Source organism: Palaemon carinicauda, chromosome 41, assembly GCF_036898095.1.
Source record: "Palaemon carinicauda isolate YSFRI2023 chromosome 41, ASM3689809v2, whole genome shotgun sequence".
NCBI classification, from domain to species: domain Eukaryota; kingdom Metazoa; phylum Arthropoda; class Malacostraca; order Decapoda; family Palaemonidae; genus Palaemon; species Palaemon carinicauda.
In genome coordinates, this window is record NC_090765.1 from 48,062,309 (window position 1) to 48,077,308 (window position 15,000).

Here is a 15,000-nt window from a genome sequence, read left to right on the forward strand (position 1 = left end):
AGATTCATCATCATCCTGACGGGAACCATGTAGGCGAACCTTCTGTAAAAGAAAGGGGACATAAGTCTGGATGTTCCTTGAACTTTGGTTAGTGATCCTATTCACAGGCTGGGATCAGCTGTATAACTCATAAAAATCAATTTTAAAGAAAAATCATTTAATGTACTATCTTTTGGGGTATAGTTCGACACTTGTATTCATGAAATGTGACACTGTTGGCGCATCCGCCACAGGTTGGCCACCCCTGACTCAGACGTTCAGAACCGGGTCTAACATTATTTACTGGCTATTAGTATTCTATTGATTCATCTGTTCACTGACCAGTTTCAAGGAACAGTAGATAGCCTCTCATGGCATGGTTAGTCTCGACCCGGCCCTTCATTAGAAGGGGCCAACGTTTGGTTCCCAGTACTGAGTGGAAACTTATTTCTATTTGAACACTATGTTGTATGGATATTTATTCATATTTAGGCATAGTTAGAATTGAATATGCATAAATAAAGGCATAATCAATTTATTTCTATTTGAACACGATGTTGTATGAATATTTATTCATATTTAGGTATAGTTAGAATTGAATATGCACAAATATAGGCACAATCAATTTATTTCTATTTGAACACTATGTTGTATGGATATTTATTCATATTTAGGCATAGTTAGAATTGAAAATGCATAAATATAGGCATAATCAATTTATTTCTATTTGAACACGATGTTGTATGGATATTTATCCATATTTATACCTAGTTAGAATTAAATATATGCATAAATATAGGCATAATTATGTTCATATATTTTTATTTGGACTTTCAAGAATAACTAATGAATATTACCAACGCAAATTCAAAGTGTCATTAAAGTAAGTACAGTTGACTTTCTATTCATGTTAAATCCTTTCCTTTACAGCAAAAACAAGAGATTGGCCACCCGTGGTCTGAGTGATCTCTGTCTGTACCGGAGCTCCGGTAACAATCCCCGGTACAAAGGTCCGTCATAGTGACAACGTGAACACCAGAGGAAAACTAATATTAACCTCAATGCTGATCGCCTGTACGATATCCGGTTAAGCCGGAGATTCGATGAAAAGGATCGTAATAACGATATTGTGATTATTTATGAAAAAGGGGTTCATACCCTGATTCTGATCGTCTGATTGATCTCTATTTGTAACGGAGAACTAGTGACAAAGGTCCGTCATCGTGAAAACGTGATCCTCAGCCGTACGATAACATTCTCTAATACTGAATGTTTGTGTTATCTCCAGTGAAGCCGGAGATTCGATGAAAAAGGGACCGTAATAATGAAACTGTGAAGTCTTCATCGGTATCACATTGTTAACTCCGGTTCTGGCCGTCTGCTTGATCTCTGTTTGTAACCGGAGATCCGGTAGCAAAGGCCCGTCACCGTGATATCGTGACCGTTCCCGGTACGATAACATTAACCTCAATGAATGATTGTGTTATCTCCCGTGAAGCCGGCCGTAACGGTGTAATTATGATCAAACATGACAAAGGTTCGTGTGTAAAAGGCTTCAGCCGGAGTCCGAGTGCCGGATTTCACCGTTGCACTCCAAAAATCTGCTCCTGAACGTTAACTAGTTCTCACCCAATGAGTATCCATATAGCGGAGCATAACTCAAGGCGGAGCTAAGCATAACTCACGGAGCTAAGGGTGTCGGTATAAAACGACCCCAATTAATGACTCATACACTAACGTACCTATTAATAGTGTTAGCTATATTAACAGTAACCACATCAATAAAAACGTTTATAATATTAAACGTACTATCATCAACTCTGATACTAAGAGGAGGCTTGAATAACTCGTGATCGTATAAAAACGGAGAACGGGAAATTCACCTCTCTTACTCGAGCTAACAAAGAAAACGAGAGAAGGGATAACTCATATCTGTAGAACAGGGAACGAGCAGTCTCTGTTTTCGCTCTCAAGGTTACATAATAAAAAACTAACATCACACAATAAAACAAGAACATAATAAAATTGATTGCTTTTCTTAGTAATAACCAAGAACGAAGAATAACGACATCGTAACAAAAAAACAAGGATATAGTCTAAATCGAAGCCTCTGAGGCGAGTACAAACTAACAGACTAAATCGCTAAACTTTAATTCGCTATTCTTTAAATCGCTATTCTTCGTAGGTCCAAATTGGACTTGCAAGCAAATAAATACCATAGTAAAAATTAATGATAACACTAAAAGGCCATAAAACGTAAGTGATATAACTTAGATGACAGAGTACCAGATGGGCAAAATTAACTAGAATATTTACCGAAGCGAACATAACCCAAAATGGCTGCCGATAACTCGGCAGGACAATCGCTTCCAAAACTAAAAACCACCATAATGGAAACAGAACAAATGCCCGGTACTGTCAAAAGCTGCCAAAACAACCTATGGTACTTAACATTGGTAAGGGTGAAGTATCAACGTCAGTCATGTTGAATTAACGACAATCACTTCGAAAAACACTGGGCAAAAGACTTATCAACTTTGCTGGCAAGTCCAAAACAGAAGGATGACCTGGTGAGCGCGAGTGGTAGGTGTCGATAGGGTAACCCAACTGTATTCTCTAGGGCCTGTCACGGCCCTCCCCCTTTGATGAAGGGATTATCTAAATGGAAGACAGCCTGTGAATAGTGTTTTACAAACGCCCTTTTTAGATATACGACACCAACAAGGTGCTCGCGCGAGGGTTGTAACCTCTGCATTCCATGCTTTTAATTTTCTCTGGTATATTTGGAAGATTTATATCAGAAAAAGTACAAAGAAGGACTTTTTCGCCGGCCGTCACAGGTCTCTCCCCAGAAATAGATTTTTCCTTCGTCAAAATCCCTTAATTCTTGAATTTGTGATACAGTATTGAACTTTCAACATTGTAATGTAAGTAACATTCTAAAACAAATATATTTGTATGGACATATTTATTACTAAAAACATATTTGAGGGATAAGCCCCAGAGTACTATAATGCTTCCAAATTATTTTATTTATTGTATCCTTTATGTGATTGATTCATCATTGCCATAGTGAAACTTTCTTGCCCTGTTTTGGAACAAAATAAAATCATATATTTTCTTCTATAATAGTCTATGAAAAATTGCAAATAAATATAGTCAAGAGTTACTTAAACCAGGTAGTTAGTACAGTCACGTGTAAAATTTTGTGACTCAAGGCAAGGAAGTAAATAAACCAAAGCATAATAGTCACTCTCTTTGCTCCTTATTGAATATTATGAATATTTTATTGAAATGCATCATAAATGTTTTAAAATGAAATTGAAAGCATTAATCCTTTTTTAATTTCCAGTTTGGAGGTCACTACCGTCCGTATCTGCTGTCCAAATGACCCAAATCGTGTTGCTTTACCCCCATCATCACCTCGACTGCCTAGTTCTCCTCAATCTTCTGGTGGTTTTGTCCAGACTGAGTCTCCCTTTCCAACTACACAGCCAGTTCGAATAAACTTTGGAGGGCCATCTTCAGGTGGCAGTTCTCAAGCAATTCCAGTTCCACCTCCACAGAACCGTCCTTTCCCAAATTTTCCTTCTCAACCATCTGAAAATTTTTCCATCCCTCCTACAAATACGGCTGGGTCATTCTTCCCTACTACTCAGACTCAGAATCCTTTTGCACAAGGTACTGTAGATCAGATACCAGTGTCTCTGCCAGTTCGCCCCCCTGTAATACCCTCTCAAACTCCATCTAGTCAAAATCCATTAGCTCTTGGTACAACTCAGGCCCCACAGAATGGTGTTATATTTTCTCCTAATGCAATAATACCAGATCGAATGGATGAGGATCAATCTCAAGATTCCTTCAGTGATTCTACCACTATTCCATTTGAGAGGGAGTGTGGATCATTAGACCGTTTAAGAACTTCAAGAGCAAATGGGGTAAGATTTAGCATTTGTCTGATGATGAAGGTTCTTTTACTTAAGTGATCCTAAAAATTTTTTTTAAAAGATTAAGATATTGTATAAGTATAAATCCAAATTTTGTTACAGTACTGTATTCCACGCTATATTGAACCATAAGAAAGGCTCGTTACATCATCCACTATACATAGAACTGGTATAGCATACATTATTCCATTAATTTTGATCATGGAAAGTATGATTCTCTACTATCTTTACAGCAATCACATTGGCCTTGGCTCGTAGCCATGGGTTTCTTTGACGAGACTGGAAATTTTGAAGTAACTTGTGGAGGTGCTGTGATTACCCCGAAGCATGTCATCACTGCTGCTCACTGTGTAACTGTTAGAGCTAGAAATCCGTAAGTATCCAATATTGATTTTGATCATTTATTATCTTTAGTGGCTATGTCTGGATTTCCACAGAATATCTTGAAACAGTAATACTGTATGCATGAAGGAAACTAAAATTTGGTATTTTTAGATTTAACAAAGTACAGTACCTATAAGGACTATGAACACTAACAAAATCTAGTTTTTGCATAATTAATCTGAAATGTTTAAGAATGGACATTTGATAATGGTAGCTATGTAAGCTAATTTTTAGAAAGTGTTTGAAAAATTTTTGCCAAACTTTGTGTACATAAATTTTTATTATTATTGAAGTCAAAATATTCTCTATCCTCTTGACACTACAGCTCAGTGAGGAGGAGGGTGGGCATGTATATAAACATCAAGTGAGTATAGAAATAAATTTTATTAAAATACTGTTTATTTCTATGAACCTCTCCTGGTGTTTATATTGCTGACTACCACATACTGATGAAGGTGGGATACCAGTAAAGGAAAGAAACAGGTCATTTATATAATCAAAATAGAAAAAAAAAATTAAAATTTAAACTCATCTGTGATAGATAATTGGTAACAAATAATGTGTAAATACATTTGAAATAAGGGAATCAAGATTGTTTCTGTAATTATTATCTTATCTCTAATAATTGTACCTATCTGTAAAACTAAAAGAAGTAACTAAAACTAGAGTTTTTGTAAAATAAGAAAATTATAGATTAATAAATTCAAATGTTATTTGACTGCATGTCCATTATTCAACTCAGGACCTAGTTCCCAGCAATCTTGATAACCTTTGATATAGGGAGATGTCTTCAATAGAGCTGGAACAGCCTTTCAATTTGACGATGCTTGAATTTTGTCTTCTCAATACCTAGTTCAGCCTCGCTATTGTCTGCGTCACCGGTCCCCGGACCCTCGACTGCTCCTGATATCCCTAGTACCTCTCATACAACCCTAACTTCTAAGAAGTCGAAGTCCGCCAAGTCCAAGGCTTCGTCGGCGGGTGGTTCTCAGGAACCCTCCTTATCCGTCGACTTGATCAGGGATATGATAAAGGAACAGATTCAGCAACACTCTAGGGCTATGACGGAGCTAAAGGATATGTTGGCAAATCTGATCCGCTCCGGAACTCAGATTCCTCTGCCTTCAGCCCCAGACGCGTCGAAGTTACCCCCCTTCGATAAAAACAACCCATGGAGGTTTGCCTTGCATGCTCCATACTTAAATGGTACCCTAACTCTAGATGGCATAGGCACCTGCCCTCTAGAGGACCTAGAATTTTACCCCCCGGGGCTAGAATTCCCATTCAACGGCTTCGTCCGTTTGAAGGAGCATGCATTGGTTAGAATGGACAAGGTACCGAAGGAAACGGTGATATTTCCAAAAGAACAGGCCCAAGCTGTCTGGGCCAGGACTCTGCCAGAATGGGGGTGTACCAACTCCAAGCTCACCCCACACAAAGGTGCCTACACTATATTTACATCGGCATCGTCCATTACTTTGCCACTTATAGATAAAGTGACAGATCTCGCAATACAAGCCGTCAAGGAAGGCTCTGCCATGCCGGCTCTCAAAGAGACGGATCCCACCTCAATGCTAATTCCAAGTACTCTGCTACCTGGGATGACGCTTCTTCTACCTTCACGGTAGGGAAGCTAGACCCAGACTGCGCCTCTACTCTTTTTTTCTGAGAAGCTTCCCAAATTACCAGAGAATCTTCTTAAGACCGAGTTCGAGGCATGTAATAGGTTAGCTAGGTCCCTCCACTCCATCACCTCCTTAGAGTCCCTAGCCTCTGTTTACCCGAATGAATCTTTGTTCAGGGTCTTCACAAAGAACCTGCTTCTGTCCTACCAAGTCGACCTCCACGACTTCTGGTCGGCTCGGGTTAGTTGCAGAAAATACGTTGTGTCTGAAGCCTCTATCAGACATGAACCAAACAGGCTGATAGCGTCCTCCTGCTGGGGTAAGACCCTATTCCCTCAGGAAGAAGTTGATAAGATTCTTCAGGACGCTGCGAGGGCAAACCAAAACTTGCAAGTAAGGTGTGGCCTTTCGACCAAAAGGAAGATCGAATCCCACAAGCAAATTTTCTTCAAGAAAAAGCAGAGATATACCCCTTACAAGACGAACCGGGGCCACTACCACCAATCGTCAGTTCCCCACACGTCAACCCAGTCTTCATCTGCTTCGACATCTCAGCAACCGGCTCTTCCTCAACAGCTGGTCTACCTCACTGCTCCCCCAGGTACACAACCCAACCCCATGACTTCTTGGATGTCCTCCCCTGCATACAACCCTAGCTACGAACCCTCCGGTTCCTTTCGTGGACGCCAGAGAGGAAGCTACAGAGGTAGAGGACAGTTCCGCCATCGAGGCGGACCCAGATCAAGGGGTGCCCGGGGAAGGAAGGGACCTAAATTCACTCCCTCGCAATGATGTGATCTCGGTAGGGGGGAGACTTTACCACTTTCGAGACCATTGGGCCTTCAGTCCATGGGCTCACAGCATAATATCCAAAGGCTTGGGTTGGAAATGGTCACAGGGATCTCCACCTCCACCAGTGACCTTCTTCCAGAGACCCACTCCCATCCTGAAAGAGTACACCACAGAGTTACTCAAGAAGAAAGCAATCAAAAGGGTTCGATCACTGAAATTCCAAGGCCGTCTATTTACAGTTCCAAAGAAAGACTCGTCGGCGTTGAGAGTGGTTCTGGACTTGTCAAAACTAAACTCTTACATTCTCTGCGACAAGTTCTGTATGCTGACTATCTCTCAGGTACGGACTTTGCTTCCCCGTGGGGCCGTCACCACCTCTATCGATCTTACCGACGCCTATTATCATGTGCCAGTATCTCGAAACTTCTCTCCTTACCTAGACTTCCGCCTAGGCAAGAAAGCCTTTGCGTTCAAAGTCATGCCCTTCGGTCTCAGCATTGCCCCCAGGATATTCACGAAACTGGGAGAGACAGTGCTCGAACAACTCAGGAACCAAGGGATACAGATCATCGCCTATCTGGACGATTGGCTCATTTGGGCTCGGTCGACCCAGGAATGCAACAGAGCTAAGACGAAAGTAATTCGATTTCTCGCCAAACTGGGATTCCAAGTCAGTCTCCAAAAGTCCCGCCTACAACCATCAAGCCGCTTCGAATGGTTAGGCATTCAGTGGGACCTTTCAAAGCACAGGCTCTCCCTTCCTCCCAAAAAGGTAAGGGAGATAGCTTCCAAGATCAGGAACTTTCTCAAACACAAATAGGTGTCCAGAAGAGCCTTAGAAAGAATCCTCGGCCTTCTCCAATTTGCTTCAGTAACAGATCTCCTATTAAAAGCCAAACTCAAAGACATCAATCGAGTTTGGAGAAAGAGAGCTACAGTACCTTTAAGAGACAAGATCTCGAAGATCCCTTCTGTCTTAAAAATGAGACTACTCCCATGGTCCAAACCGAGGAACCTCTCCAAATCGGTTCCTCTGCAATTCCCCCCTCCACAAGTGACAGTTCATACAGACGCGTCTCTGAGTGGCTGGGGGGGTTACTCCCAACATCAGATGTTTCAGGGCTCTTGGTCACCCGCCATGAAATAGTTCCATATCAATGTTCTCGAAGCCATGGCAGTGTTCTTGACCCTGAAGAGACTCTCCCCTCCGAGGTCGACCCACATCAGAGTAGTCTCAGACAGCACAGCCGTAGTACACTGCATCAACAGAGGAGGATCCAAGTCACCCTACCTGAATCAGGTCCTGGTCACTATCTTCGCCTTGGCAGCAGAAAAGAACTGGTTCCTGTCAGCAACTCACCTAGCAGGAGTCCAGAATATGATAGCGGACTCACTATCCAGGACGAAACCACTGGAATCAGAATGGTCCCTAGACATAAATTCCTTCCGGTGGATCTATTCGCAACTCAACTGAATCACAAACTTCCCTGTTATGTGACCCCAAACCTGGACCCTCAGGCTTATGCCATGGACGCATTAACCCTGGATTGGAACCATTGGAAGAAGATTTACCTATTCCCTCCAGTGAATCTTCTAATGAAAGTTTTACACAAACTACGCTCCTTCCAAGGGGCAGTGGCTTTAGTAGCACCTCACTGGCCAAAGAGCAGTTGGTTTCCTCTCCTCCTCGAGTTGAAACGCCGTCCCTTCTGGATTCCATTCCTCAAACTGGCCCAAGTAGTCCAAACTCAGACTGTGTCAGATTCCTCAAGGATAGCCAAAACCCTAACTTTGTGGACTTCATGAAGTTTGCAGCTCATAGAGACGCGAACATTGACCCGGAAAATGTCCTCTTCATAGAATCAGACAAAAGGGACTCTACAATTCGTCAATATGATTCAGCCGTTAAGAAACTAGCAGATTTCCTAAAGAATTCAGACCATACTTGTATGACTCCTAATTTAGCCATCTCCTTTTTTAGGTTCCTATTTGACAAAGGCCTAGCAGCTAGCACTATAACCACCATCAAGTCAGCTTTGAAGAAAATCTTCCTTGTTGGGTTTAACATTAACCTAGCAGATTCCTATTTCTCATCTATTCCAAAAGCATGTGCTAGGCTTCGACCTTCGGTTCGTCCACAAAAGGTCTCTTGGTCTCTGAACGATGTCCTCAAACTTGCGTCAGACACGGACAATGAATCCTGCTCCTATATCACTCTTCTTAGGAAGACTTTATTTATTAGAGCTTTGGCCTCGGGTGCTAGAATCTCAGAACTAGCAGCTCTCTTACGAAACTCAGAAAACATAGATTTCCTCCCTTCAGGTGAAGTACTTCTTTCTCCAGATAGAGCTTTCCTAGCTAAAAATGAGGACCCACAAAATAGGTGGTCCCCTTGGAAGATTATTCCTCTTCCCCAAGATACTTCTCTGTGTCCAGTCACTACTCTCAGGGCCTTTTTAGCTAGAACTGCCACCCGCTCGTCTGGCCCCTTGTTTATCAGAGAACAAGGAGGTACTATTTCCATTCAAGGCATTAGACAAAAAATCTTCTACTTCATTAAACAAGCTAATCCGGAATCATTTCCCCATGCTCATGATATCCGGTCAGTAGCTACCTCCATCAATTACTTCCAAAATATGGATTTTGATGACCTTAAAAAGTACACAGGTTGGAAATCTCCTTTGGTTTTCAAACGCCACTATCTAAAGAACTTACAGGCCCTTAAATACCCAACAGTTGCAGCTGGGAGCCTCATCTCTCCCCAATAATCTCTTGTTCTTCCTTTCATCCCTCTCTCTTCTTCTCCCTCCTACCTGCCACTCGCACCACGTCGCCGCTCTCCTTGGTGGTTCGTTAGCCCTAAGATTATGTTCCCATGTTTAGTTCCTATGGTTTTTAACTGTTATTGTGTTACCGTAACTTTAGTGTTGGGTTATTCTTAGCCATGTAAGTTTTGTTGCATATTGTGCTCTGATACTCAGATGCTTCCTTGTTATCATGTTTATTTAGCCTTACGTTCACTATGTCCTTTGGCTAGTTTGTAATTTTATGCTTACTTACCTTAATATAATATATTAATTTCGTTACATGGTGTTTATCTCTCTCCTCATTAGGTTACTATTTATTATTGGGCTTGGAAGGCATTCTCTGGTACATTTTCACCGGGCATCACAGGTCGACCCAGAAAAGGGATTTTGACGAAGGAAAAATCTATTTCTGGGGAGAGACCTGTGACTCCCGGTGAAACCCTCCCCTGTTATTTTGTACGATCCCACCCTTTCCTTTCCAAGCCATTTGTTCTTGCAGCAGGATGTCTCAGAGGGCGCTCGCGTCGGGCATCGGTGGAGTGGCTCAAGTGCGGTATCTAGGGCCTCTGTTACGGCCCTTCCCTTTGATGAAGGAATTATCCAAATGGAAGACAGCCTGTGAATAGTGGCTTTCACATGCCCCTGCTTTATACATGACACCCACAAGGTGCTCGCGCGAGGGTAGTAACCTCTGCATTCCATGCTTTTATCTTTCTCTGGTATATTTGGAAGGGTTTATATCAGAAAAGTGTAAAGAAGGACCCTTTTCACCGGGCGTCACAGGTCTCTCCCCAGAAATAGATTTTTCCTTCGTCAAAATCCCTTTTTGTCTTCAGCTGCAATGAGTATGTACCGACGTACTGTACTGTTGCGTCCTATCCAAGGTTTATATATTTTTTTCATGCCTTTAGTTTCATTTGTGATATCGGCTTCATGAATAATAGTGGAATGAAGCAGGATTGCCATTGCCAATTGAACACTTCCTCAGTTTATCACTTCCTCAGTTTATGATAAATCGGTGATAGATCCAATCTCTTCTTAGCGTCATTATTGTTACAATTATCCCCTTTGTTACAGAATGTAGATTGTGGCCTCCCGTTAGTGGGATTTTGCATTGAGGAGTGAGAAGACTAAGAATTGCCCAGTTTTATTCTTGGCAAGCCCATAAATTTCTGGGGAGACTTAATTCTTTACTCTCCCCTGTGTTTTCACTGTTTTGTTAAAACTTCTGAGTATATACCCTTGGCATAGACCCAGGCAATATGCTTCAGGAGCAGGGAGAAGTCAGATCTACATTGGGTACTCTTTCTTACAAACATCTGACGATGAGTGATCTAAGGAAGGTTTGGCCTTGCACCTTCTGTCGGCCTGTGTTGGAGGAGCTTGGCCGTCCTCCCTCACCTTTCTATTTGGACAGTGGACTACTGCTCCCTTCTTTGATTGCAGTACTTCGGTGCCCCATGTTGAGAAATTGGCACCTCTCAAGGTTGTTATTGCACTCTTGCACGTATCTGATGGCCATGGGCCAGTGATGGAGCAGCTGGTACACCATGCCTATCAACACAAGACGGGTGCTACCTCCCCTCCCAGATCAGCAGAGGGAAGAATTTGAAGAATGCTGGTTACTTCCTCTGACTCTCGTCATAATCTGTTCCAAAGAAACTTACCCCATTATTGTTGGCTGTCCTCGTCTGTCATCAGCCCCCTGATTACATTGCCAGGTCCCTTCTTGAGTCACAGTACTTGTATTTTGCAGGGTGGTTAATCTCAAGAGCAGTTTGTCGCACCCTTTACATCGGCGGAATATGAGGGCACTCGGGATTTGACTACCCCTAAGGTACTGAAGCATGGCCCTTTACTGGCGTAGCGAGACAATTCAAGTCAGTGTGTTCCTTCCTGGACTTTCTTGCACTCATTCGTTAGTGCAATGGACTAGGTGAGGTGATCTTAGCCCCTCTTTTAGGGAGAACTTGAGGTCACTGATCAGCACTTTGGTGCCCCTCAAAGGTCAAAGCCATCCCTGGCACTGGTCTAGTTTGAGCCTGGATTGAGAATTTACAATCAGGTCTATGGTGCCTTGGTGACTGATTCTCAAAACAAGTTGGTTCAGATTTAGCTCCAAAGCTCTGAATCACATTGGTGCAATGTCGCGCCTTCCTAGGAGGCATGTACATGTGGCAGTGGATTGGTGGAAAGTTGCTTCATGGGACACCCTGATCCAGCAAGAAGCCCTATCCACTTTACAGCTAAGTCGTAGGTACAAGGGCAAATACCTTTACTGAAGATACCTGCTGTAAGTCTCATCTACAGTACTTCTCATGCCACTCATGATAAGAAGATAAGTGCCAACAAGCCTATCACTATCCTCAGGCTGCAGCAAGTAAAGGCACCAGATGATAGGTTCCTCTAACCCATTGGAAACATACCAATCTCACAACCTGTGAGTCAGGATTTCAAGCTCCGCTCAAGCCTGATAATTTCTAGTAGTATCTGCAACTCCACTATCCGTGTAAGCGAAGGAAGTCTTATGGAAGTCTGTATGTCTGTCTGCTTGGTCATTAGCAGCCAATGCCTGGCCTTCTCTGGTCCTAGCTTGGGTGAAGAGGGGAATTAGGTACTGATATTATGTATATATGTTTGGTCTAGACTCTAGATCATTATCCTTTACCTTGCTTTTATAGAGCATTGATCTGTGATCTTTACCTTGCCTCTGCTGTTCTTGATCAACCTTTATATCTTTACAAGTAGAAGTATTCAAGGAATTTGTTTTAACATTGAGTTCATGTTGCCATTGACTTTTATTTTAACAATTTCTAGTGGATTTGTCCTTTTAGCATATGAACATTGAGGAATATTTATTGAAATAATGTAAATTTTCATGATAAAGTTTATTTTAATACTTAGTCAAAATTAATACATTACATACAACTTCCCACAATTTATTAGCCTCAAAAGTAAACAAGATGATTATCAATAGATGCTAATAATTCACAGCTGGTGGGGAGAAAATGTAGACACCCATACAGGTTAGTTAAAGTCCAGTAGAAAACTTTTCCACAGTTTCATGTCACCAGGCATGCTTGAATCCCATAGAATATAAGTACAGAAATAAATTTCTCTATGAAAGTCTACTTTTCCAGGATCTCAAGCTTCAGTTTAGAGTACTATATACAGTACTATATTTGGATTTTTTGAATCTTCATATACTAGATTTTACTAAGTGAAATTCATAGAAATTTATGATTTTCTTCAGTTATCACTTCAATTATTTCATTATACTGTATTCTCATTTGATTTTTTTTTATTTCCAGAACACATGTACGACTGGGTGATTATGTAGCCAAACCCCAAGATATCCGCATTGCTGATGTCCAGACGTCAAACTACAAATCGGATACATTTGCTAATGATATTGCAATCATAACTCTTGCTCAGGATGTTGCATTTGATGGTAAAACAATTTTAACCCTTGAATTTACAATCGTTTTATACACACTGATTGATAATGTAGTTTAATGCACGCAATTGAATTGAGTTCTATGAATCCTACCTTTGTGTAGAAAATGCTATTAACTGCAATTGCCGACTTGATGGTCCCTTTAGGAAAAAGAATAAAATGTCTCTTGATGTATTCCCTTCTCCAGAGGGTAAATATATTGCCACCCACCTGCCAGGTATCGGGAAGTGAGTGAAATTAGTTGGTTATGGCCAAATTAGTGTTAAAATAGCTTCAGATTTAACATTACCATGTTCAATGATAGACACCTCTTCCACTCTTTCATGATTTACGTGATATAATTTTGGGTTTTTGTGTATGATCCATCATTTCATTTCTAATTAGTTTGTCTATCGATGTCACTCAGACATGTCCACAGTTGGTATCAATATAAGCTGAATGGTAATTTCCAGGGTTGACATATTATCCAGAATCTTATGTTGGAGGTAAATCCTTACATCTGTTATATCATACACATGAAAACAAGTTTCAGAATTTTTGGTAACTGAAAGCCAGTGACTGACCAATGGAGACTCATTTAGTAGCAGTTTTTTATATCCCCCATTTGTGATATTCACCTAAATAATGGTTTATTACAATATCTGTTACTATTTACAACATTTAATTAATTGACTGGAACACATGCCATACCCATTTTATCTAGCAAGTTTTACAACTTTGCTTTTTGTTGTCCATAGTGTTCTTTTGTAATTAATTGTTTTGAAGTCTCATTGTGGTATAGCTAGACTTCATTTGGAACTATTGTATTGATAATGGAGTTCACCAGCAAAGTATAATTTGAGAACCCATGTGAGTAATCAGTAATGACATTCATTACCTTCTCGGTGAACATTAATGCCACATGTTCAGTTCAACAGTTACCTAAAAAATGTGGGAGGACTTATTACTCGGGTATGGGTGGAAAGAACGTCAAGAGGACAGTTCAGGCATGAGCTTTAGTAAAAGTATGACAATGTATCTATGCCAATATTATCTACTTCATGGTCTTCACCTATTGAACAGCAGCTCTAAGCCCTTTATGTTGTTGGCCTTGAGACAGACCTCCATGCTAGTTTTACGTTTTGAGGATGTCCTTACTCGCCTCCAAAGCAAGGTTTGCAAAGAAGACAATGGATTTCATAGTTCTGAATTGCATGGTAGTTTCAAACTATGGGCAGTGATTCTTCTTAGGTTCTTTCACTTTGATTGAATATTAATTTTGCCTCATCTGATCACTCATCACCGACAACTGACTATTTAGAGGTAGCTGGTAAGTGTACTAATGTTTTGTTCACTGAGTAAAGGTTCCATCTCTATTAGAAATAATGATGAATGGCACAAAGATCAAAAGAACTTTGGCTTTAGTCGAAAAAGGTCTATACCTGCTAGATACAGCAGCACTTTTCTTCCTACTTTTAGTTTAATGTCAAACAGTAGTTTAAACAGTTTCATTATATGAAATGGGAATGAAATAAGATAGTCCGGGATCATCAAACTTGGTCTTAAAAATTTTCCACCAAGTGCTGTACCACTCGCACACTGACCTATCCTTAGTTTATAGAAATGGTAGAGTTGTGTTTAAGTAGAATCTCTCTGAACCGAGCAGGGTTAGAACTCTGGACCTTGTAGCTTAAATGGTTGTTGATTTTATTGTATGGTTAATACTTCACTCTTTGGTCAGACTTGGTCATACCATATCACTTTTGGTCAGACTTAGTCATACAAGATCTCTTTTGGTCAGACTTAGCCATACAATATCACTTCTGGTCAGACTTATTCATACCATATAACTTTTTCCAGATAACAGTCAATGTAACATTATGAATCACCATCTCTAAAAGAGATTTAACAGAGTGTTCTTACAGATCAGCCTCAGAGTGTGGTCCTAAATATAGAATAAACTTTGATCTCTTACCCTTTTAACTAAATCCCACTCTATCCTTTATAGGTCAGAGAAAATACAGATACTT

The 15,000-nt window shown here is 40.8% G+C and overlaps 1 protein-coding gene across 1 annotated transcript in view; it reads left to right on the forward strand.

The window, feature by feature from the left end:
• Nucleotides 1-15,000, forward strand: part of LOC137632593 (phenoloxidase-activating enzyme 1-like) — a 50,788-nt gene that overhangs the window by 21,905 nt on the left and 13,883 nt on the right. The window contains exons 5-7 of the mRNA XM_068364624.1: nucleotides 3,332-3,917; nucleotides 4,160-4,299; nucleotides 12,846-12,985. Coding sequence (XP_068220725.1) covers nucleotides 3,332-3,917; nucleotides 4,160-4,299; nucleotides 12,846-12,985 — 866 coding nt within the window. The remainder of the gene's footprint in view (nucleotides 1-3,331; nucleotides 3,918-4,159; nucleotides 4,300-12,845; nucleotides 12,986-15,000) is intronic.